The sequence below is a fragment of the Phyllobates terribilis genome, unplaced genomic scaffold (assembly GCF_046119375.1).
Source record: "Phyllobates terribilis strain yellow unplaced genomic scaffold, ASM4611937v1 Scaffold_3__8_contigs__length_932513732, whole genome shotgun sequence".
Classification (NCBI taxonomy): Eukaryota; Metazoa; Chordata; class Amphibia; order Anura; family Dendrobatidae; genus Phyllobates; species Phyllobates terribilis.
The window spans coordinates 884,234,286-884,260,959 of record NW_027362763.1 but is presented as its reverse complement, the minus strand read 5'-3'; the positions used below and the strand labels follow the sequence as shown (position 1 = coordinate 884,260,959).

At 45.8% G+C, this 26,674-nt stretch overlaps 1 protein-coding gene across 1 annotated transcript in view; it reads left to right on the top strand.

Annotated features, from left to right (window-relative positions):
- Window positions 1-22,541: 22,541 nt before the first annotated feature.
- Window positions 22,542-26,674, top strand: part of IYD (iodotyrosine deiodinase) — a 64,422-nt gene continuing 60,289 nt past the window's right edge. The window contains exon 1 of the mRNA XM_073672680.1: window positions 22,542-22,812. Coding sequence (XP_073528781.1) covers window positions 22,626-22,812 — 187 coding nt within the window. The 5' untranslated portion in view covers window positions 22,542-22,625. The remainder of the gene's footprint in view (window positions 22,813-26,674) is intronic.

Here is a 26,674-nt window from a genome sequence, read left to right as displayed (position 1 = left end):
CGGGTCTCAAACAAAAATACAATAAACAAGCATTTTTAAAAGAAAAAAAATCTTGTTGTTCGCCAAAAAATAAATCAGGCAGACGTACCTTTGGTTCCACAAAATGTGCTCCAGAACAGCTACTCACGTGTTGTTGGAGCTTGGCCACCTCCAGAGAGAGTCCCTGCAAGCGTTGAGCCAAATCTTGAACCGAGACCATGATGGAAAACTGGAGGTCTTTCCTTAGAGAAAATTTTTTTTTTTTTTTTTTCTTTTAGGGCTGGACTTACTGTTATGATCTGCTACAGGGACTAAGGAAAGACAGGAGATCTGTCCCTACAATAGAACTAAACTAGATCCCTACGATGTAACGGGGAACCTGATCCTGCGATCAGACCCGCTAAAGTCCTCGGCTAGTCTGTACGAAGACCTATAGATGTGAGGGAGGAATCCCTACAAGAACTAGGGACTGGGATAAGTTGGACACCTCCTAGCAGAAATAGTAGCAGTCAAAGACAAACACACAACACAAGCATAGAGGTCAGAAGACCTAGCAAAACTAACAGAAAACAGCAACAGAGCACCAAGCTAGCTCAAGAGTAGAAAATACAATGAAGTCCAGCAAGGCCAGGAGGACGGAGCCGGATTAAATAGGCAAAAATGATCATGTGACCAGCAAACTAAAAAAAACCTAACAGGAGAGTTCTAACAGCAGGTGGTCACGGCAAGTGACAGCAGGGAAAGAATCTCTAGATAGGCTAGCAGGCAGGTAGCAGGTGAGTGCTCCCAGGTGAGCGGGCAAGAGTCTCTGGACAGGCAGATGGTCACGGCAAGTGACGGCAGAGCCTCCAGATAGGCTAGCAGGCAGGTAGCAGGTGAGCGCTCCCAGGTGAGCGGGCAAGAGTCTCTGGACAGGCAGGTGGTCATGGCAAGTGACGGCAGAGCCTCCAGGTAGGCTAGCAGGCAGATAGCAGGTGAGCGCTCCCAGGTGAGCGGGCAGGAGTCTCTGGACAGGCAGGTGGTCACGGCAAGTGACGGCAGAGCCTCCAGGTAGGCTAGCAGGCAGGTAGTAGGTGAGCGGGCGGGCAGATGCATAGACAGACTGACAGGTGTTGGAAGGCAGACTGTCGGACCGCAGGAATGCAAGCAGATAGACAGGAATCAGGTAGGGATCAAGCAGAGATCTGGCAGGTAACTGGCAGGTATCTGGTAACGGGACCTGAGGGCTGAAGCAGAGTTGAAAGGCTTTGCAACAACATTGCTTGGGCACCTCCATCTTGGAGGAGGTGCCTTATATATGGTGAGGTCCTCCGGCCATTGGCCGGGGACTCCTTAGGATGGCGCGCGCGGCCCCTTTAAGAGAGGGGGAGCGCGCGCCCTAAGCACAGAGGCCGGGAAGCAGCGCACGCTGCCAGTCGAGCGGGAGGAAGCCGCTGGGCACGGAGCGGAGAGGTGAGGGGAACGGCGTCCCTGCCTAGCAGGAGGCAGGGATGCCGACGCTACAATATGTAAGCGCTGTGTGTGTGCTGCATATGTCTAATATGTTAGTGCTGTATGTGTCTGATGTGTAACCACTGTGTATGTGTTGCATGTATCTAAAACCAGTAAGTACAGTACACATAATGACTTAGTGTATAAAATGATCTTTTTATTAATGTACAGTGGATGTCATTAATCAAATGCCAGAATTTCATTTTATGTAATGTACATTTGGCAGTGAGTGGCTGTCTCCCTTCTGTCCAATGCTGTTTTTAAACAGAACCGGAGTCTACATGAACTTTAAATTTGTAGGTATAAGCCCAACAGAAGTAAGTTTGTTACTTTAGCTTATTTAAGAGGGTACGTATGTGCACGAATTTATAAGTGTGATCTACATAGGGAATTTACATGAAATTTGAACTACTATCAGTATGTCTTGTTGTCCTTTGAACTTAGGACGCCAACGCAGCATTCATAGTTCTTCAATATATAGGGAAATTGCATAATTTTTATGAAACAAAGAACATCGGTCTGATTTTATTGAAAATTTCCCAAGTTGTTGATAAAAGCACTAATGCTATAGTCCTGTGAATTTAACCACTAAAGGGATTTAAGTAATAAATATGCCGGAAAGATTAATAGGCCTCATACTGAAGCACTGGACATCCAATTACTCAGGAGCAGACATCAGTGTTTTTTTCTTTTATAGTCAGAACAATTATTGTAATTTCCCTTGCGAGTGAGACCAATGAAGCTAAATGCTGTGCAGACATTTGATAATTGATGTTTTTTTGCTTCCAAGTGTACTTCGTCCTTTGCAAGGTATTTTCTAATTACCAGTGGCAGGTGGACTTTGCATCTTTGCATAAATTCTATGCCAATTTCTTAGTACATTGCATGTACTGTAGTATCATTGCAGAGCCACATGAAAAGATCAAACCTGTATGGAGTTGAGAACGAAAAGTAAAACTTAAGGATCCATACATATTAGATTTAAGTCACCCGAATCTACTGGGACCATGCCGACCAGCTAATGTGTTTATCGGGATACTTCCTGAGAGTTCCCTGACAGGTTATTTAAATGTATGGTTAATTCTTATGGTTAGTTGAATGCACCTAAGTTATTATTTGTGCACAATTGAAATATAATCGTTGCGCTTCACATAGAATTCAGATACAAATCAGGGAGAAACCACTTCTGATTAATGAGCGTAGCGGACAATTCACACCAACCAATTCCAGTACTAAGCTCCTGTAAGAGGGTTGAAAACGGGTACACTACCACTTTACAAAAATACAGAACTTATTCCATATTAACTCCATTGTTTTGTTCTGAATTGTCCTTTACTGTTTTGTTCAGGACTGCTGTTGGTTACTGTTGACACTGTTATCTAAGTTGCCATATTACTATGTAAATGCCAATATTGCAACATTGTATGTCATGCCTTGTGATCTGGGGCATACATAGAAATCATGGGGGGCCCATAGCAGAAGTTCTAATTGGGCCCCCCTCATAAAAAATTAATAATATTCGGCAGATTCACAGAAGACCATACCCCACAACTTTAATGCCCTTACAAAGTAATTTTGCCCTTATTGAAGCTACTTAATGTTCCCACACACCAAGATACCCCTTCCATGGCCCCCATAAAGTATGATGCCAATAAATGTGCCCTGCCAAACAAATTAAAACACCCCGACAGTGAATTCCTCCACATGCACAGTATCATAACCCTACACTACCCCTTGCAAAGTATGAGAACCCCACAGTGGCCCCACCATAGTATGTTGGCACCCATAGTCCCCCCACCAACAGTATCATGGCCCCGACACAGTCCCCTACACAATATGATGCCCTCACACAGCCCTCCATACAGTAAGATGGTCCACCATACAGTATAGTAGCCCCCACACAACCCTCCACTCTGTATAATGGCCTGCACACATTATAATGGCCTCCACTAGCCCTCCAAACACTATAATAGCCTCCACATAGCCCTCCAGATGGTATAATGGCCCCACACAACCCTCCACATAGTATAATAGCCCCCGCCCAACCCTCCACACAGTATAATGGACCCCCACAGAACCCTGCACACAGTATAATGGACCCCAAAAAAATAGCAAAAATGGCTGTCGCATCCGTAAATAAAAGTCCTCAAGCTTTATTAGATCAAATTAAAAACAGAAACCACCATGGCGGTAAATAAAAACATACAGCAGCTCCACCATGGTGGTTTCTGTTTTGAATTTGATCTAATAAAGCTTGAAAACTTTTATTTACGGATGCGACAGTCCATTTTTGCTATTTTCTTGGATGTTTACCATTTGTCAGCGGTCATGGATTGACGCATGCTCATAATGGGAATGGCAGCCTACTTGTGATGCGTGTACGTGCTCGAATAAGGGGTTATTCAAGCATGCTTGGATGCTTACCGAACTGTTTGTTAGGCAATCCCTTCATGTGTTGCAGCTGTCCACAGCCGTGAGACATGCAGGTGCAGCAACTCAAACCTATTTTTCAAGCACGCCGAAGATACTCAATTAGCACCCAAGCGCGCTCGGATAACCCGTTATCCGAGCATGTTATAGTGAATCACACACAACCCTGTACACAGTTTAATGCACCCCGCAAGTCCTCCAAACAGTATAATTGGTCCCCACTCCCCACACATTCCTCCAGACAATATAATTGGCTCCCTGAAGGACTTTGGAAATGTGAACTCGGACAAAGAGACATCTCCATCGTCCTTATGATTGTGCTATTAATCTTGTCCCTAATGACAAATTACCTAAAGCTAACCTTTACAATTTGATTGGACCCGAATGGACCGCCACAAAAAACTATGTTAAGGGTCATATCCATCCTTCCTCCTCGCTATACCTGCCAAATTTTTCATTGTAAAAAAGAAAGATGGTGGTCTCTGTCCTTGCATCAATTTCCAAGAACTGAACAAAATCACGGTTAAGAATACATATCCCCTTCCACTCATCCTGGCCCTATCAACTTATGGGGGCGGTAATGGTTTTCCAAGCTTGATATAGGGGGGTTTACAATTTGATATGCATCTGGAAGGGTGATGAGTGGGAAACGGCGTTTTTAACGTCTGAGGGTTTATTTGAAAGTCATTTGTGTTATCCAATGCACCTGCTGTATTTCAAAATTTTATGAATTATATTTTCTCTGATGATATTCTAATTTTCTTGCCCAATTTGGACTCTCACAAGGAATATGTCCATGTAGTATTGTAATAGTGGGGAAGGGTGTAGCCTTCCCTTGGTACTGAGATAGTTAAAGGAAGTGTTCCTGAAGTCAGACCTCTCTGAACTGTTGGTAGACCAAGCTAAGGGGTTAGCTTTAGTGGTCCAGTCAGTAGAGTAAAGGGGGAACTCAGTGCCCTGATCAAGCCTTGAGTGACATAGAGCTTGTTCTTGGCATAATTCCTTGTGGGCTGCAGTACCCATAAACAGCCACAAGATGCCACTGTTCTGGGTGCAGATGTCAGGTTGGGTCTGCTAGCAGGGTTGCAGACAGTGATGAGTTAATGCTGTGTGATGACAGCTCACCGAGGGTGGGCACTTTAGGAAAATTCCTGCTTAAGTTTCCAAAAAGCAGGAGGAGTCACTCAGTAAGAGGTAGGATAGAGAATCCTACAGGCAGCCTGAGTATATTGGCTGCTAGGGTAGACGGGAGCTCCATACCCTCAGACAGTGGGATCACCAGTGTGCAAGTCTCCCTATGCAAGAGCACGAGTCCTGTTAGCCAGCCGGAGAAACTCATCAAAGGTAGTGAGGACCCGGGGCACTTCTAGTCTGCAGGAAGCAGAGGAAGATAAATAGGACTCCAGGCTAAGACATGGGGGAGAGATCGGATCCAGGTCACTATCAGTGTTACAGAAGAGTCTCTTGGGCTAGGGATAGAGTCATAGAGATGCTTCACTCAAAGAGGGAACCAGGGCTGAAGATGTTGCCAACGCCTGTGAGAGAGATGATAGCCTGTCGGGCCTTATCCATTATATCTGCCTGTAAATATTGTATATATTCCTCTTCCCCAAGTAAAGTTCAAGTTCTGGTTAAGAACCTCGTGTCCTCTGAATTTATTGCTGCCCTGGTCCCAGATGAGAAATGCCTGGAGACAGCCGCGATCGGATGGCTTGAAGTAAGTGAAGAGCACCACATACACAGCCACACTTCAGAGGGAGTACACGTATTGTCCATAGGGTGCCAGAGTGAGAGGGGGCTACAGCTCGCCCACGACTACCTCGCTGGGGCACGTTACAGTATTACAAAGGCTGAGGAAGAACTCTTTGTTTGCTAAATTAGAGAAATTAGTTTTCCTGTTCAGGAAATTTTGTTCCTAGGGTTTTTTTTGTCAGCAGAAGAGTTTAAGTTAAACACTGAGAAGGTGCAGGCCATAATTAATTGGGTTCAACCTTGTGACCTTAAAGCATTGCAATGTTTTCCTGGATACGCCAACTGTTATAGAAAATTCAAGGGTTTTTCTCAATTGCTAAACCTCTAACTGACCTTACACATAAGGGGGCGAATCTCAAGGTTTGGTCGCCGGATGCTATAAAGGTATTTAAAAAATTAAGAGTATTTCACGTCTGCTTCTATTCTAATCCAACCCGATCTCCAAGAACCTTTCATTGAGGAGGTGGATGCTTTGAAGGGGCCATTTTATTGCAGGGGTCCAAAACTCTGACCAATCTGCGTTCATCTGCATCTTTTCTAAGAAATTCTCGTCGGCTGAAAGAAATTATGATGTTGAGAATTGTGAGTTACTTGCAGTTACACTGGCCTTGCCTTTGAGGAATGGAGACATTTTTTGGAAGGGGCGCTTTATCAAGCTACTGTGGTTTCTGTTCATAAGAATCTAGTTAAAAATTGAATTAGCTAACGATAACCCTCCAGACAGGCCTGATAGTCCTTGCTTTTCACTAGGTTTAATTTACCTATCACATTCAGGCCGAGGTCCAAGAATGTGGAAGCTGACCCCTTATCTCGCAGTCTTGTTTCAGTTTACCCTTCAGAACCTCCAGCTTCCATTCTTCATCAGGGCATAGTCATTCGGTTTCTCTGGTATCCTCGGGGTTGAAAGCAAAGATCCGTAAAGTCCAGTCGTTGACTTCTTCCACCACTCTGGGGTCCAAATTATTTTTGCCTGTTCATATAAGATTGCGTTATAAGAGTTTCATGATTCAGGCTTGAGTGGTCATCCAGGGATCACAGCCACATGGAAAGTGATTGCTAGACCTTTTTGGTGACCATCAATGAATAATGATATTAAAGATTTTGTATCCGCTTGTGAAGTTTGCGCACGCGTTAAAGTCTGTCATAACCGTCTGGTCAGGAAATTGGCTCCATTACCAGTTCCAGAAAGACCATGGGTGGTTGTTGACCAATTCAGCAAACAGGCTCATTTTGTTTCTTTGTCATGTTTATCTAATGCATAGACACTCTTCAGGTTGTTTATTTCTCATATTGTAAGCTTACATGGGATCCCTCTTAACATTGTGTCTGATAGGGGACTACAAATTTGTCTCCAAATTCTGGTGAGCTTTTTGTAGTAAACTTGGGATTGACTTGTCATTGTCCAATGCCTACCACCCTGAAACCAATGGTTAGACTGAGAGGACAAATCAGTCTTTGGAACAAATTTCAAGGTGCTTTGTGCAGCTCAGCAGGAGGACTGGTCCTCATTCTTACCTCTCACTGAGTTCGCCTTTAACAGTTTGGTCAATCAGTCTACTGGAACCTCTCTGTTTTTCTGTAATTATATTTTTCATCCCCATTTTGGAGAATTTTCTAGGATTAGTTCTGAATGTCCTGTGGTGGAGATCACCATGCAGAAACTTGGGGATGTCTGAAGGGACTTTTAAAAGAATATTGGGGCCACTCAGACTCGCCAAAAAAACGTAGAAACTATTCGGTGGGTCCTGTCTTCAACCCATGAGGGTGGTTTGCACGTTAATGACCAGGCCAATTTTTACAATTCTGACCACTGTCAGTTTATGAGATAATTACTCTGGAATGCTTAAACAGATCCCACTGATTCTGAGGTTATTTTTTCATGACATATTGTACTTCATGATACTGGTAAAATTTCTTCAACATCACTTGCGTTTATTTGTGAAAAAAATGGAAATTTGGTGAAAATTTTGCAATTTTCAAACTTTGAATTTCCATGCCCTTAAATCAGAGAGATATGTCACACAAAATAGTTAATAAATAACATTTCCTTACTTTACATAAACACAATTTTGAAACCAAAATTTTTTTTGTTAGGGAGCTATAAGGGTTAAAAATTGACCAGTGATTTCTCATTTTTACAGCAAAATTTACAAAACCATTTTTTTAGGGACCACATCACATTTGAAGTGACTTTGAGGGACCTTTATGACAGAAAATACCCCAAAGTGACACCATTCTAAAAACTGCACCCCTCAATGTGCTCAAATCCATATTCAAGAATTGTATTAACCCTTAAGATGCTTCACAGGAATTTTTGGATTGTGGAAAAAAAAATGAACATTTATTTTTTTTCACAAAAATGTTACTTTAGACCCCATTTTTTTTATTTTTGCAAGGGTATCATTAAAAAATAAACCACAAAATGTGTTGTGCAATTCCTCCTGAGCACGTTGATACCTCATATGTGGGGGAAAACCACTGTTTGGGCGCACGGCAGGGTTCGGAAGGGATTGAGCGCCATTTGACTTTTTAAATGTATAATTTGTTTTGAATAATTAGCTGACACCATGTTGCTTTTGGAGAGCCCCTGATGTGCCTAAACAGTGGAAACCCCACACAAGTTGTCATTAGTCTTGAGTGCAAGTGCTTGCTACTTTTCATCGGGTACTCAGGTATGCACCAAGTATTGCGGGTGCTCAAGTGACATTCTCGAGTCCCCACTAGTTTTTGCATCGCCATATTTTGAGAGCTACAATTTTTCCATTTTTCGTCTGACAGAGTCATGTGATGGCTTGTTTTTTGCAGGACGAGTTGATGTTTTTATTGGTACCATTTTCGTGCATGTGACATTTTTTGCTCGCTTTCTATTCATATTTTTGTGAAGCAGAATAAACAAAAATCAACAATTCAGGAATTGTTTTTTTTTTTTTTTTTTAGGCCTTTCTGCCTCTGGTAACATTGATAAGGCAGTTTTATTCTTCGGGTCAGTACATTTACAGCGGTACGACATTTATATTTCTTTTTTATGTTTTGGTGCTTTTACACAATAAAAACTATTTTATAGAAAAAAAGAATTGTTTTTGCATCGCATTATTCTGAGAGCTATAACTTTTTTATTTTCGGCCGTTGGAGCTGTATGGCGGCTTGTTTTTTGTGGGACAAGATGACGTTTTCAGCGGTACCATTTTTATTTACATTCGTCTTTTTGATCGCGTTTTATTCCATTTTTTGTTTGGTGGTATGATGATAAAGCATCGTTTTATGTTTCGTTTTTTTTTTTTTTTTTTTACCGTGTTCATTAAAGGGGTTAACTAGTGGGACAGTTTTATAAGTCAGGTCGTTCCGAACGCGGCGATACCAAATATGTGTACTTTTATTGGCTTATTTTTTTTTTCAGAAGATTATTTATTTAGGGTACAATATATATATTTTTTTATTATTACTATTTTTTTTCATTTTTTTTAAATATTTTTTCAATTTTTTTTTCACTTTTTGACACTTTTTGATCTTTTACACTATGTCCCACTATGGAACTTTCACTTTTTGCAGCCTGATCGGCTGTATAGCACAGGAATGCAGCACCATCCCTGTGCTATACAGGCTGTTAGTGCTGCACAGGGAGAAGTTACTTTGGTCGCACACTGCTGATGACCAAAGTAACTTCCTGCCTCCTAGTGACCCGGATGTTGTCATGATGACATCGGGTCACCATGACAACATCCGGGACCAGACTCAGACGCCGCGGGACGCCAGAAGAAGGTAAGTATCGCGTTTACCTCCTCTTGCCACCAGACTGCTGCGATTGATTTCGATCACAGCATTTCAGGGGTTAATGTGCAGGGAGAGGTGCAGGACCACTCCAAGCACATAGCACCAGGTGTCAGCTGTGACAATCAGCTGACACCTGGCGGTGATCTCGCCCGCCTGTGTGCGGGCAAAATCGCCAAGGCGTACTAATACGTATCAGGCCCATAAGGCCCAGAGCACAGATACGTATTAGTACACCTTGGGCCAGAAAGGGGTTAAGGTAGGTGATGAGGTTTAGTTGTCATCTAAAAATATTAAACTTAAAGTGTCGTCAGCAAGTTAGGTCCAAATTTTATTGGCCCGTACGAGATTCTGGAAGTAGTCAATTCGGTTGCCTTAAGATTAAAACTTTCTCAGTTTCGTCGTGTTCCTAATGTGTTCCATAGATCGCTATTAAAAGAGTTTGTCCCTTTTGGTGTTGTCTGTCTCGTTCCCGCCTCCTCCAATTTCTGTTGATGGAGGTTTAGAATATGAGTTGCAGAGGATCATGAATTCTCAGAGGGTCCAAAATTCCCTTCAATATCTTGTTCATTGGAGGGAATATGGACCCCAGGAGAGCTCCTGGGCTCCAGCTCATTCTGTGAAGGTCGATCGTTTGGTCAGAGCCTTCCATCTCAGGTTTCCTAGAAGAAGGGGTACTTTCACTATCCCTCCACTTAGTGTGTCAGGGAGGCAGTGAGTGACAGTTTTACTGCCCTATAGAATCAGGGTCATACTAAGCTGTTAGTTTGGTGACAGCTCAGCCGTCCAATCTGAGACTGAGAGGTGCTGAGCTTCCTTCAGGTGTTCCCTGTTCTGAGTGATTACCCAGCTATTTAGCTAGCTGTCAATAACAGATCAATGACAGTCATAGCTTTCAGCTCAGTGGTGTGTTTGCTCTGAACTCTAATATTTTGATCTTTGTAGCCAGACCTTGAATTTGCCTTTTGACTATCCATTTGTATTACCCCTTTTGCCTTGATGCACTCTGACCTTGGAATTCTGACCCTGGACTGTGACCTGACTACGCCTTTGTCTCCTCCCTCTGTTTATGACGTACCCTCCTGGCTCTTTACCTCAGATTCCTTGACTTCTCCGCCTCACTGCTTGTCAGTGAGCAGTGACTCAGAGTTACAACTTCTGACTGACTGTAAGTCAGAGGTAATGGTCACAAGCTCTCAATGTAAGTCTATAAGATCCTCATTCTGGCTCTCATAGACTTACATTGAGTTGTGTCTTCCAGCTCGCCCAGCAAACACTTGTCACAAACTGCTTGAGACCACTCTAGCAGTAAAATAAATAAAACACTGGAGTGGTGCTTCAAAGAGAACCTTTCACTTGATTCCACGGGATGCATGAATCAGAGCCTGCCTGTCACGTTCTGGCAAAAAAAGGTACTAGAACAGCTAAATTATATATTGACTTAAACAAATTCACTTTAAATTATGACAGCCGTGTAATATCTACTATTTAACAGGAGTTTAAATATGATTGGCTAATTCTGAACACAATCACATCCTCAATTATAAAAGGGTGTTCACAATTGTTCAAAATGATAAGAAATGGAATGAGACTGTAAATAGTTTTGAAATGTTTTCAAGCTAACTGCTTCCTAATGGACATTGTAAATAAAACATTGATAACTATTTGCTTGTGTTGGCTTTTTGTTGGGGTACCACTGCAATACTCAGTTTTGGCTTCTGAGGGTGTTGTAATTACAGATTGTGCCTTTACTACTTCATTTAAAGGGAGTGTATCACCAAGTTTTTGCCATATAATCTGAGACCAACATGATGTAGGGGCTGAGACCCTGATTCCAGTGATGTGTCAATTACTGGTCTACATGCTGTCATTTTGATAAAATCACAGTTTTCTCTACTGCAGATCTAGCAATGCTCTGAATGCCCAGCCATTATAACCCCGCCCACACCACAGATTGTCAAATTTCTGTATACACTGTGCATAGGCAGAAAGCTGCTAATCAGTGGTGAAGGTGTAGTTACACAGAGCAGTTGACTAGGAGGCATGAAACATCTAGTCCAGTAGTGATCATCTCCTGCTGATAAAACAGTGATTTTATTGAAATAGCTGTTATGCACACGCCCGGACTGACTGGCGTGTGCGTGTTTAGTGATCCCACTGGACCATGAACCGGAGAGTGCCTGGAGGGGCGTAACTAAGTATCTACCCGATCCGACCAAGGTCGCATGATGGCATACGACGCCTGTGCACCAGGGAGGAACCGAGCAGAGGGACCAGGTGCGACTCCAGGTCAGACCCTGGACACGGCTGTTGACCCACACCGGGGAACACAGGAACAGGCAGGTTAGAGCACAGGCTGGGTAGGGTCCAGTACAGACTAGGAGACGGGTTCAGAGCCGCAGATGCGGTAATCAAGCAGAGTAAAGCGAAACCGCAGATGCGGTGGACAGGGCTGAGCAGAGCGAAACCACAAGTGCGGTGGACAAGGCAGAGCAGAGCGAAACCGCAGATGCGGTGGACAAGGCAGAGCAGAGCGAAACCGCAGATGCGGTGGACAAGGCAGAGCAGAGCGAAACCGCAAGTGCGGTGGACAAGGCTGAGCAGAGCGGGCAGAAACCGCAAGAGCGGTAAGTAAGGCAGAACAGAGATAAACCGCCAAAGCGGTGAGCAAAGACAGAGCAGAGGGGACAGGGCTCTGTTCACACGGAACAGACTGGAAGGGAAAAGCAGAACCAGATACACACAAGGTACTTGCAAAGAAGTAGCGAGTGGACTCCAAACTCACAAACAGAAGTACAGCGACAACGAGTAGGAGTTAGGTGCAGGTTCAGACTCTGCAGAAAAAGAGAGGAAACGGACACAGAGACAAAACAGGTAAGAGGCCAGGAGACAGTTCAGACAGGAACTGTTACTGCAACAGAATACAGGAACAAGCCTAGGTATAGCCAAGCGCTGGTTCAGACACTGCAGAAAAAGGGAGGAAACGGACATAGAGACAAAACAAGTAACAGGTTAGGAGACAGTTCAGACAGGAACTGTTACTGCAGCGAAATACAGGAACAAGCCTGGGTATACGGCCCCCAGAGGCAGCAACGAACAGGCTAGGAGCGTGTTCAGACAGGCCTGGAAATACAGCCTCCAGGAAGGCAGACAAGCAGGGAAAAACAGAACGAGACCTGGCACATTCAGAGTCTAGAAGCACACTGAATGTTAAAGTTGCTCAGGCATCAGCTTCCAAGAGAAGCTGGTTTAAATAGCCAGTGACTGACAGCAATAGGCTGAGGACGCATTAGGGGTGTGCCCAAGCAGCTACAAGAATCAGGAAGTAACCGGGCCGCTGCCCTAAGCAGTCAGAACAGAGACAAACAGATAGCATGGAAAGAAGCCAGGCTAGCAGACTGGACCAATGATCAAGTTTGCGATCTTGCATAGTGAGAGATGGTGCACTATGCAAGCCCACCACCAGGTATGTTACAATAGCAATACAGTCTAGTAAGTAATACATCACTGAAATCAGACTCTTCAGCCCCCATATCATGCTGATATCAGATTACAAAGCAAAAACCTGCTGACAAATTCCCTATAATATGTCATGTTGAAATGTACAGGTTATATAGAGAAATCTTTAAAAAAATTACTATCAGATAAAACTGCATGGTGATGATTTAGTGACATATTATTCTTGTTATGATTACAGGGTATCCATTCTGCCTGAATTAATTCAGCAGTTGCAAACATTAAAATAGCTCAAAGTTAGAAAACAGCTCAATGTTTTATATTGGAGAGTGTTGTTGGCAGGCTCTTTGTCATGCACAGAGGTTACAATACAGAAGAAGGCAGGAGAGACTTAGTTGTGTTCATTTCCCTTTTGATAATGGTGTGATTTTATTTTATCTGCCTTTAAATTTGCTATGAAGTTGTTACCCTCCATTCTAATCCTATTAATCTTTAATATTAATTTTGCACTATTGTAATTTCCCATGACTTGGAATCATACAGTATTGTATTGTTGCATTGCTAATACAATAAGGTTTGCCTTTTAAACGTTTGTCCTACCTCTCTCACTGTCTGCCTCCTTAGTTCTGATGTAAGCAACCCCCCCCCCCCATATTTTTCCCCATTCTGTGTCAGTTCTGGATCAGAATAGTCTTTTTTTTTACCTACTGCAGCTTTATACATGCCTTTGCAGTCCAGATAAATTATCTGATACAATCTCTTTGTGTGAGTAATGTTACACAGAGACATCCTAGAAACAGTGTCTCAAGAGCTCACTACACTCGCAGCCTAGTTAAGTAGTCAAAATAGTAAAGAATACTTCTTCCAGATACATCTGTAATGATGATTACAGCTTCTATATACTGTAGATACAGCACAGACATCAGAACGTCTTCTCCCAGCATATAAGAAATAATCAGTGTGTGTGTAAAGCATGACAGCACAGTCTCACTCAGCATACATCCTACCACAATCGAGCAGTTCACATCACTATACAGATCCATTTTGCCTGTGAAGTACAATGGCTGGAGGACTCCACGGTCTTTGCCAGATGCATGGTCAGATGAAGAATGTGCAGAGTTTAATCTAGAGTCCAGTGAGAAAGCTAAACTCTCTACCAAGCTTATGTGGCGCCCTGCTGTGCATTGGTGCCACAGAAAGCAGAAGGGTGCATGGATGGACTTCTCCACAAGAGGCTCTCACTACATTCAGACACCTCCACCTTCCACCTCAGACCAGCAGAGGGAGCCCGTTAGGGATATATAAAGGGAAGGTGGAGCCAGGCAGCTCGGTGATTCAGCAGTGAGTGTTCAGAGAGGAACACAGCTCAGAGTGAGCGGAGAGCATGCCGACGCTCAGAGAGCGGTGAAGGCGCAGCACGCCAGCTGCCAAGTAGTGAGGGCCCCGAGTGTGGTCAACGGTGAGGAGAAAAAGGAGAGTGGAACTTAGGGAGCAGAGGAGCATAGTAAGCTCACCTCAAAATATATATATACCGGACACCGTCCAGGGAGAGTGATCTCCAAAGAAAAGGCCCTACCACCAGGTTAGCAGGTGCAGAGAGAGACAGTAACCAAGCTAGGCCCAGCTCCAGGCAGGCCAGAAGCTTAGAGAGTAAAGCAACGGATCAGGAGGCCCTATACCCGCTCACTGGGGAGAGTCCAGAAGTGCGCCCTTCACCTGGAGTACCCTGGACCATGCCTGCAGCATCACCAGTAAAGGTACTGAAGCTTACACCTGTGTGAGTGTCCATCTTTCCTCCGGGATCGTTCTGCCGTCTCTCCCCTGCACCACCATCCAGTACATCCCCCACGCTGCCCTGAGGCCCGCTCCACCTGTGGGGAGCTGTCCCATCATTTGCTGCCCTAACATCTGCCTCAGAGGACTGTTGCAGCGCTGGTGATCCTCACCAGACACCACAGGTGGCGTCACGAATAATTCCAAAAATCCCAAATAATAGAAGGCCCCCCATTTCACTGACCACCTGGGTCACGGACCGGCCAGCCACCGTGATATCCCCACGGCCCGGCTGCCGAGTACCCCACGGCCCTGGGGGCGCGTTATGTTTTGGCGTCACGAACAGGATTGCGTGCCCGTTACCACCGGGTACGGTGCGCCTTAAAAGACTGTAACCCTTACTGTGGTGAAGTTTTCCCGTCATTCCTGAAGTCTTCCCGCCATATCCGCCATTTTTCCTGTTGCCGCGCGGGAAGAAGAGGGGCGTAACAGCTGGAAGCGCGCAAAGCCTAAGACCCGCCCTGCCCCGCCCCTGACGACATACCAGGAAGCGTCAGGTCCTGGAAAGAGCGAGAGGATGCTCTGACGTCAGACACGTGCGATGCAAGGTCCTGAAAGAAGACCGTCGCCCGCTGAGCTGCGGCCTACCTGTTGAAGAAGGTAGGCTCCGGTTCACTAGGGGGGGCGCAACAATGGCCGACGACCAGCAAGCTGCCAGAGCACCGGTTAACGCTCCTGATGCCAAATCTGCGCCCGGCGCCGCACAGGCCGGAGTGGCCGCTCCACCAGCAGGGGTCGTAACTCCGTTGATCCCTATGGCCCTGCCGTATATCCCTGGAGGGAAGTGGTTCCCCCAGTATAATGGTAAACCGGACACACTGTCCGGATTCAAGAGGAAAATATGCGGCATACTGGATATGTATTATATGACGGGCAAGCAGAGAGCCGCTGTAGTGTTAGGACAATTGACTGGTGCCGCTGAGCAAGAAGTTGAAACCTGGCCAGCCGCAGACCAAGAATCAGTGTCCATCATCTTTAAAAGATTACAAACAGCGTTTGAAAACCCCACGGAGACAGATCTCCGGATGAGGTTCTACCAGTGTGTCCCGAAACCTGAAGACAGTATCCGGGACTTTGCCTGGCGTTTGCAGGAGGCCCTGCGGGCCCTGAAACAGGTTAGTCCAGCCAGCATCAATGAGGAAAATAAAATGCTGACGGAACTGTTCATCCGGGGGTTGAAGTCTCAGGAGGAGAGCAGAACTGTACGATGGTGGGCCTTAGACCATCCAGATGCCACCTTTGACACCCTTAAGGACATTGCTATAAAGGGCCTGCAGCCCCTGGAAACCACAGACACTGCTATCCAGCGTTACCAGGGTGGGGCCACCCCAATGCCTGCAGCACCCACCGCTTCTTCACTAACGGCCGAAAAAAGGATGCAAACAGTGCCCCCTAACGAGCTGGACAGCCTACGCTCTGAAGTGCGCCAGCTAAGTAAAACCCTGGCCACTGTCATGAGCACCCTGCAGCTACTGACGGAGCCTGAGCCGGAAGGAAGGATCCTGCTAGCCGACAGCCCTGAGGATGTCCCCTGGATGAGAAGAAGAAGGAGGACAACGCCACCCCGTAGGAGGACAACGCCACCTCATGGGAGGACCCACGACCAACGTCGCCCTCCAGGAGAGTTCATCTTCTATCACTGTCAGAAGGCAGGCCACACCACGCGGACCTGCCCTTTAAACGAGGAAACCCTGGGGCCGAGGGCCGACACCCAGGAGTAGACCAACCAGGCCCATCAAACTGGTACCGCCGGTTCGTGGGAGGAAGACCTTTCCTGTCCATTGTGCTGGACGGCATCGTGACACCTGCCCTGCTGGACACAGGATCTCAGGTAACCATCATGCCTGATGTCCTCTACAAAAGGTCCTGGTCCATAGACTAACTTCACCCGCCAGATCCAAACCTTTCCATTTATGCCTCTAATGGCCTCCCCCTTAACCTAGTCGGGGTTAAGGATGTGGCAGTAAAGGTGGGAAGAGTGGAACTGAAAGACCAGGGACTAATTGTAGTAGAGACTAATCCTGATGATACAGACTTGTATATGGTACTTGGCACAAATATTGTTAGTAACTGTTTGGGAGAAGTTTTGTTCATGCTCCAACAGATAGCTGACACCGCCAGACCAGGGCAGAGGAGGGTGCTCCAGAAAGAGATTCGAGCCCTTATGTACCAGCAACAGGTAAAGCTATCAGGTGGTGAAATTGGTAATGTACAGGTGACAGACCCGATGCCCATTGTGATCCCCCCGATGAGTGAGATGCTGATTTCGTGTAGAGCAGCAATAGGTCTCAAAGGATGGAGCTACCAGGCGGTAGTAGAGCCTCTTAGCTCGGAGCATAGACCTACACTCTTGACTGCCAGAGGGGTAGTGGATGTACGCAATGGGAGGGTGCCCGTACGCCTCCTAAACTATGGGGAGGACGAGATTAGATTACCACGCTACGCCACTGTTGCCAAACTGTACACAGTAGATAACAACTGCATACACACGTTGGAGTCCTTAACCTCACCAGACGAAGTGGAGGATAATGACCCGGGAACCCAGGTGGAGGATTGGTGTCAACAGCTCCATGTTGGGACAGACACCACTCCTGCCCATCAGAAACAGGGTGTACACCGGGTGGTTCAGGAATACGAGCAGGTATTCAGTAAACACCCACTTGCCATTGGGAGGATTTAAGGGGTACAACACCATATACCCACAGGTGACCATCCACCCATCAAAGAACGTTACAGGCCCATACCACCAGCACACTACCAGAAGGCGAAGGAGATGTTGCACGACATGAAGAAGGCAGGGGTAGTAAGGGATAGCTGTAGTCCCTGGGCAGCTCCCCTGGTCCTAGTCAGGAAAAAGGATGGAAGCATGAGAATGTGTGTAGATTACAGACAGGTAAATTGCATAACACACAAAGATGCATACCCTTTGCCCCGTATAGAGGAATCCCTGGCTGCATTAAAGTCTGCAAATTACTTCTCCATCCTTGACCTCACTAGTGGGTACTGGCAAGTAGCTGTTGCTGAGGAGGATCGGGAGAAGACGGCCTTTAATACCCCGATGGGACTCTGCGAGTTCAACAGTATGCCGCTTGGACTCTGCAACGCCCCCGGAACGTTCCAGAGATTGATGGAGTGCTGCCTGGGACACTGCAACTTCGAGACTGTACTGCTATACCTGGATGACGTGATAGTGTACTCCAAAACATACGAGGACCATTTGAAGCACCTGGCAGAGGTATTTGAGTCGCTGTCCCGGTATGGGATGAAGCTGAAGCCCTCCAAGTGCCACCTGCTCAAGCGGAAGGTACAGTACTTGGGGCACATCGTCAGTCCAGAAGGAGTAGCACCAGACCCGGAGAAGGTCACTGCCATCCAGAAATGGTCGGAGCCGAAGAGCCTCAAGGAGGTACGTCAGTTCCTGGGACTAGTCGGGTATTACCGGAGGTTTGTGAAGGACTATACCAAAAAAGCGGTGCCTTTGCAAGATCTCCTGGTAGGACAGTCCGAGAGAGGCAGAAACCCCCCCTTTCCAGTGGGGCAAGGAGCAAGCTGAATCCTTTGAGGTGATGAAGGGGATCCTGACCGGCAAAGATATCCTAGCCTACCCTGACTACAGCCAACCGTTCCTGCTGTACACTGATGCCAGCAACGAAGGATTAGGAGTTGTGTTAACTCAGAAGCAGAATGGCAGAGAGAAGGTGATCGCCTATGCAAGCAGGAAGCTCCGCCTCACCGAGAGGAACCCAGAGAACTATAGCAGCTTCAAGTTGGAGTTCCTGGCCCTGGTCTGGGCCATCACCGAGCGGTTCAAGCACTACCTAGCCTCCAGTAAGTTAACTGCCTACACTGATAATAACCCCTTGACTCATCTAGAAACAGCCAAGTTAGGAGCCATGGAACAACGATGGATGGCTCGGCTGTCAAACTACCAGTTTACCATTAAGTACCGGGCAGGCCACAAGAATGCCAACGCCGATGCCCTGTCCAGGATGCCTCACAAGTCGGACACTGAAGAAGAAGTGGATGACCTGGAAGAGATTGAGCTACCTGCCTTCCACAGAAATGGGATGGTCCACGAGCAGCGCACCTCCAGGAGGCATCGCGGTAAGACGTTAAACCCTTTGCCTCACCACAGCTGGAAGGAGACCCAGGACAGCGACCCGGTTGTCAGCCGTATCAAATAACTGATAACCCAGGAAGGTTCCTCCCAGGAGAAGGACGCATCTCCACAAGCCAAGCAACAGTGGAATGAGAGAAGCCGGCTGTTTATCTATAGAGAGAAGCCGTGCCAAAGGTACGTCAACCCGAGGACCCATGAGATGGTATGGCAGATCGTAGTGGCTAGGACGGACATCCAGATGGTGTTGGAGGCCTACCACGATCAAGCGGGGCACTTTGGCTGGAAGAAGCTAGAAACTCTGCTGAAAGGTCGGTTTTATTGGGTTGGAATGCGCAGTTCCATAGAGAGATGGTGCCGGGATTGTGGACCCTGTAGCCTCAGAAGAAAAGACTACAGCAGCCAGAAGGCACCCCTGCAACCCATCAAGACAACTCGACCCTTGGAGATCGTGGCCCTGGATCATGTCAAGCTGTCACCCAGCAGGTCAGGATATTCCTATGCCCTGACCATGGTGGATCACTACTTCCAGTTCCTGGTAGTCGCCCCCATCAAGGATCTGACAGCAGAAACTGCGGCGAAGACATTTCAGGCGTACTTCTGCAGGCCCCATGGATACCCGGAGCAGGTGCTGAAAGATCAAGGCCCTGCCTTTGAAGCCGAATTGTTCAAGGAGTTCTGCCATCTGTACGGGTGTAAGATGATCCGGACTACACCGTACCACCCCCAAACCAATGGGTTATGTGAAAAGATGAATAACATCGTCATCGACCTGTTGAAGACCTTACCGCTAGAGGAAAGAAACCAGTGGCCAGACAAGCTACCTGACCTGGTAGATCTGTACAACCACATACCTGTGAGTTCCACCAATTGTACTCCAGAATATCTCATGCGAGCAAGACCCGGAAAGTTGCCCATGGACCTGGAGCTTGGTGTAGTAGAACCCGAAGCAGATATGTCCACTGAGGACTGGGACACGACTCGACAGGAGCAGTACAGGAGAGTACAGGCCTGTATCGAAGACAGTCTGAATAGGGTAAGAGACAAGCAAGAAGCACAGTACAACAAGAGTGCGCCAGCAGAACCCTTAGCACCTGGAAAGGTCGTGCTAAAGAGAAAAAGAAGAAACCACAAACTTGACGACCAGTGGGAAAGGGAACCCTACACTGTGTTAAATTCAAGATTTGATAACAGGACGACCTGCCTAATTAGTAGAGACAGAGGAAGAACAACTGCGACGGTATCAAGAGACCACCTGAAGTTGTGTCCAGGTCTTTTGAAGCCCCAGGAAGAAGTCACCGTTCTGGAGGAGCCTAAAGAAGAAGTACTCCACACTGAATTAGGAGATTTCCCGGCAGATTGGCCTCAATTGGATGGAGCAGTGATAATACCTGTGATCCTCTTCTACCAACAGCCAGAAGACCCTCCACAGCAAGTAGAACCTGTAAGTGCCCCAGAAGAGCCTGCTCAAGAAGAATCCCCAGTTGGAGCAGAGCAAGAAGGCACAGCCAATGGTACACTTGCCAGTCCCATAGAGGTTAAGGCAGTTTTACAACCTACCCACACGTAGAACTGACAGGGTAGCAGATGGTGCAGACACAGATACCATCCACACTCCCGTACTACGCAGATCAACACGTAGCACCAAAGGCCAGGCCCCTGTCAGGTTCAGTGAATAAGTAGAAATACCTATAGTATAAATAGTTGCCCTTGGGGTATGTTATTCTTGTGTGATTTTCATGTATTTATTTATTGGTTTCAGCTTATGGTGGACAATTTATGTGACATGGACACTTAGCTTTGCATTTAGTTACCCGTAAGGGTATATATATAAAGACTTGTAGGCTGAGGACTGTGAGCAGCCCAAAAACTGTCCTGTAAATAGTTGCACTCCCTGGAGTGTCTTGTAAATGACCACTGAACAAAAACCCGTTTGGCGTGGCCGAAGATGTGGTCCGTCACCTGGATCACTTATGCCCTGCAGCCACGCCCAGGGCCTACGTTGAGGGTTTACGGACGGGTCCCTCATGCTACTTATCTACTTTCGGTGAAAAGGACACCAGGTTATGGAACTTGCTGTAATCTTTATATTGTTGTTATTATTGTAATTTTTATTATTATTGTTGTAACCTTTGTATTACAAAATGCTTCAGTCCAGGAGTACTGAGTTTTACTAGGGGGGAATGTGGCGCCCCTGCTGCGCATTGGTGCCACAGGACCCAGAAGGGTGCATGGATGGATTTCTCCACAAGAGGCCCTCACTACATCCACACACCTCCACCTTCCACCTCATACCAGCAGAGGGAGCCCTGTTAGGGATATATAAAGGGAAGGTGGAGCCAGGCAGCTCAGTTTAGTTTAGTTGGTGATTAGACTAGTTACAGTGCAGTGTGCTCTGAAGAGGGAGCAGCACACAGGCTGCTGTGTGAGGCAAACTAGGCCTCCAGCAGCCCTGAAGCCTAGTGAGGGCCCCGAGTGTGGTCGACGATGGCGAGGAGAAAAGGAGAGTGGAACCAAGGGGGCAGAGGAGCATAGGAAGCTCACCCCGTTATATTTACCGGACACCGGGTCCGCGCCTACAAGGACTCATTATACCCAGTAGGATCAACCGGAATCCCAGGAGGACTACAAGTCCCTGGCAAATCTGAAGCTAGACACACACAGGATCAGGAACCACAAAGGCCCTGACGCCCAGGGAAAGTGGTTACCAACTAGAGGTCCGACTTCAGAGCAACAGGTGAAGTAAAAGCAGGACACATAATCTAGGCTCAGTTGCAGGCTGGCCAGGAGCATACACAGAGACAGACACGGATCAGGAGGCCCTATACCCGCTCCCTGGGGAGAAGTCCAAAAGTGCGCCCTTCACCTGGAGTACCCTGGACCGTACTTAACAGCTGTACTAGTAAAGGTAATGAAGCAAATCCCATGTCTCTGTCCGTTACTCCTGCTGCGCCATTGTTCTCTCCCTGCACCACAACACCCAGCGCAACCTGCCTCGTTTCATACAGCCCTGAGGCCTGCTCCACCTGTGGGGAGCCGAACCATCTATAGCTACCCTGACACCTGCCTCAGAGGACTGTTGCAGCGCTGGTGACCTTCACCAGACACCACAGGTGGCGTCACAAACTTTTCTATTCATTTTATTTCCCCTCTTTGCACTGACCGCCCTGGGTCACGGACCGGGCCAGCCACCGTGATCTCTCACCCGGCAACCAGAGGCCCGGCTGCCGAGTATCCCACGGCTCTGGGGGCGCGTCAAATTCTTTGTGCAATTTATTGGAAAAACGCATGGCAAGTATGCAGGCAAAAAACACACAAAAACACATGAAAAAGCAAAAAAACGCATCAAAACGTGAGGAATTTCTGCAGCATTTTTGCTGTCAAGAGGTACAGAAATGCTGCAGAAATTTCTGCAAGCAAATACTGATAGTGCGCACATACCCTGATACTGAGCTTTTCCCACATATAACTCAAGGTGCAGTCCCCACACTGTGATACATGCACAAGTACGCACTCACACCTTCTCTGATGGCAAATCTTTCCTCTATTTACTATATGTTGCCACTAATATCGTATTAGGATCTCACCTACTTCAAAAAGTAAATTACATAAAATAAACAAACCCCCTCATCTCTCTTCACTGAGCCGTAAAAAGTTAAGAGTTCAGTGTTACACTCTCAACCAAGCTGAACATATTGTGAAATCTGAGCAACATTCCTCCCCTTCCTGTTATCTTTGCATATAAAGCAAAACAAATGGTAAAGAGATTTAGTTCTGTGTGAATGTGAGGGAAGAAACCATGGCTTTTTTCTCATTTTTGAGCCCGTTTTTTCTTGCTGTTATATGTGTGTTAATAATTATAATTTTACAAAGTATGAAGAAACCAGATGGGCAAAAAGAAAAAGCAAAGATGACTAAAGCAGAATCTCGTCCATGGGTAGATGAGGATCTGGAAGATGGCACAGCGCTCCCAGCAGAGGAAGATGGTAAGGAACGGCAATGTGGGCCAGTTGTTATGTAGTCCTGTGGCTTTGTAGGTTTTTAGTGAAGTGACCCAGCGAAGCTCAGACAAACTAGATAAAAATGTCTACATCAAGAATGAAAAATTATGCTTTAGGACTTATTCAGACTTCAGTGATTTTTCACATACGCAAAAAAAAAATGGTACAAGTGTCATCAGTGTTTTGGACCTGAGTTTCATCAGTGTTTGGTCAGTGTCGGTTTTCACCATCAGTCTTTAATCAGTTATTTTCACATAAGGATAAATAAACTACAAAGCTTCTCCTATTCACTGTAGTGTTAATCACAGACAGCAGACGGACAGCACACTTGTAGACTTGTAATGCTACTTTTCATCAGTGATAAAAAACAGACATGTTCCCGTGATTTTTGCATAGACACATGGTCTGCAAAAAACATAGACATCTGAATAGCCCCAGAGAGTACATTGGGTACATGTTGTATCTGTGAAAATCACAGAAAGAACACGCACGTGAAACATAGGCATCTGATGAGGCTTTAGACTATATTCACAGGTTGCGTTTTTGCTACATTTGTTTTTTGAAGGCAAAACCTTCTCTCTTGGCAGTAAAGAAACTGCTAATAAAAATCTGGTTTTGCTGCTTTTTGTTACATTTTTTTGTTATGGAATATATTTGTAATTTGCCTAGAGTACATGTTTAATAAAGATACTTTCATTCACCAAAAATGCAGCAAAAACGCATGGCTACATTTTGTGCTGCTTTTTTTAGCACTTTCTCATGGCTTTCTATGGTGAAAAAACTCTGCAAAAACGCTGAAAGAATTGACATGCTACAGATTTTAAAAACGTAGCAATTTTCCAATTCAGTCAGAAAAGAAAAACAAGCGTGTGCATGAGATTTCTGAAATTTCATAACTTTTGTTGGTAGTGTAAAAAGTAGCTTTTAATGTGCATAAAAAAAGATGTTGCAAAAACGCAACGTGTGACCATCGCCTTATAGGGGTTTACTACACTAATGGCATATCACCTAGCATTCCACAAGATGAAGTTGCTTTAGCACCCAGGCTGAGATTCGATGAAGAGGTGGCCATATAAATCAAACTGCATACTCGCGGTCACATGACCGCCCGGTCACACTGTAGACACCAGAGAATCCTGACAGAGTGCGGTGCGCACACTGTTAGGATTCAGAAGTCGGCAGCCACAAAGAATGACTGCACGCTTTTAGCAAAAGACCGGACAACCCCTTTAACCCCTTTACAGCTCATGACGTATTAATACGCGTCAGTGCCCTGGGCTTTAAGAGCCTGACCCGTATTAGTAAGTCATCGCGATCGCTCGCGCACACAGGCTGTCACAGCTGACACCCGGTACTATGTGCAGGGAGCGGTCCCGCACCGCTCCCGGCACATTAACCCCCGCAATGCTGCGATCGAAGTTGATCGCAGCATTGCGGTGGCAAGGGGAGGTGATCGGTATACTCACCTCCTCTTCCGGCCTCCAGCGCTGTCTGCCGTGGCTTCCCGGGTGTTGCCATGACGACCCGATGTCGTCATGACAACATCCGGGTCACCAGGCAGCAGGAACATTGTTTGCTCATGCGCAGTGCACGACCACACAATGTTCTCACTGTGCAGCGCTGACTGCCTGCATAGCACAGGGATGGTGCTCCATCCCTATGCTGTGCAGGCAATCAGAATAAAAAAAGTTAAAGTCCCAGAGTGGGACAAAGTAAAAAAGTGTAAAAACTCCCAGAAAGTGAAAAAAAAAAAAAAAAATTGTAAAAATATTTTTAAAAAAAATAAATAAATAATCCACCAAAAATAAAAATATAATGTACCCATCAATAAATATTATTATGAAAAAAAAGCAAACAAACAATAAAAGTACACATATTTGGTATCGCCGCGTTCAGATCGACCTGACCTATAAAACTGTCCCACTAGTTAACCCCTTAAGTGAACATGGTAATAAAATAAAATAAAAAACAAAGCAAAAAACAATGCTTTATCATCATACCGCCAAACAAAAAATGGAATAACACGCGATCAAAAAGACGAATATAAAAAAAAATGGTACAGCTGAAAACGTCATCTTGTTCCGCAAAAAACAAGCCGCCATACAGCTCCATCATCCGAAATATCAAAAAGTTATAGCTCTCAGAATAAAGCAATGCAAAAAAATAATTTTTTCTATAAAATAGCTTTTATTGTGTAAAAGCGCCAAAACATAGAAAAACAATATAAATGTGGTACCGTTGTAAATGTACTGACCCAAAGAATAAAGCTACCTTATCAATTTTACCACACGCGGAACAGAATAAAAAAAAAAAAAAAAAACAATTCCTGAATTGTTGGTTTTTGTTTATTCTGCCTCCCAAAAATCGGAATAGAAAGCGATCAAAAACTGTCACGTGCCTGAAAATGGCACCAATAAAAACGTCAACTCATCCCGCAAAAAAAAAAACATCACATGACTCTGTCTGCCAAAATATGGAAAAATTATAGCTCTCATAATATGGCGATGCAAAAACTAGATTTTACAAAAAATGCGTCTTTTAGCGTGTGACAGCTGTCAATCATAAAAACCCCATATGATTCTGGTATCACTGTAATCGTACCGACCCGAAGAATAAAGTCGTCTAATCACTTATACCACACGAGGAACGGCGTAAAAAATAAACTCTCGGGTTAGGGTTGTGCTAGGGTTAGGGTTGTGCTAGGGTTAGAGCTGGGGTTGGGGTTAGGGTTGGGGTTGGGATTTTTTTCAAAAGTAAGAAAAAAAGATAACGATATGGCGACTAGTGTTGAGCGCAAGTGCTCGCTACTTGAGTTTGCATCGGGTGCTCTGGTATGCATTGAGTATCGTGGGTATTTGAGTGACATGCTCGAGTCTCCGCCCCATATGCTTCACAGCCAAAACAACTTTGCGGGGATTGCCTGCCATGCACGTGCGATCCCTGCATGTTTTTTTTTTGGTGTCTAATAACCGTGAAACATGCGGGGCAGGGACTTGAGCATGTCACTCGAGCACACGCAGTACATGGTGCATACCTGAGTACCCGATGCAAACTCAAGTAGCAAGCACTTGCGCTCAAGACTAATGACAACTTATTCAATATGATGATCTAATGTTATCAAATTCTCTGTCGTACCTCTGGGTTCAAAATGTTCACTATACCCCTTGATAAAATCCTTGAGGGGTCTAGTTTCCAAATTTGGGTCAATTGTGGGGGTTTCCACTGTTTAGGCACACAGGGGCTCTCCAAACGCGACATGGTGTCCGCTAACAAATTGAATGGAAAATCGGCTCAAATTGTTAGCGGACACCATGTTGCGTTTGGAGAGCCCCTGTGTGCCTAAACATTGGAGCTCCCCCACAAGTGACCCCATTTTGGAAACTAGACCCCCCAAGGCACCTATCTAGATGCATAGTGAGCACTTGGAACCCCCAGGTGCTTCATAAATTGATTCATAAAAATGAAAAAGTGGGAAAAAAACCCACTTTTTAATTTTTACGGATTAATTTGTGAAGCACCTGGGAGTTCCAAGTGCTCACTATGCATCTAGATAGGTGCCTTGGGGGGTCTAGTTTCCAAAATGGGGTCACTTATGGGGGAGCTCCAATGTTTAGACACACAGGGGCTCTCCAAACGCGACATGGTTCCAATTTGTTAGCTGACAGGGGCTCTCCAAACGCGACATGGTTCCAATTTGTTAGCTGACACCATGTCGCGTTTGGAGAGCCCCTGTGTGCCTAAACATTGGAGCTCCCCCACAAGTGACCCCATTTTGGAAACTAGACACCCCAAGGCACCTATCTAGATGCATAGTGAGCACTTGGAACCCCCAGGTGCTTCACAAATT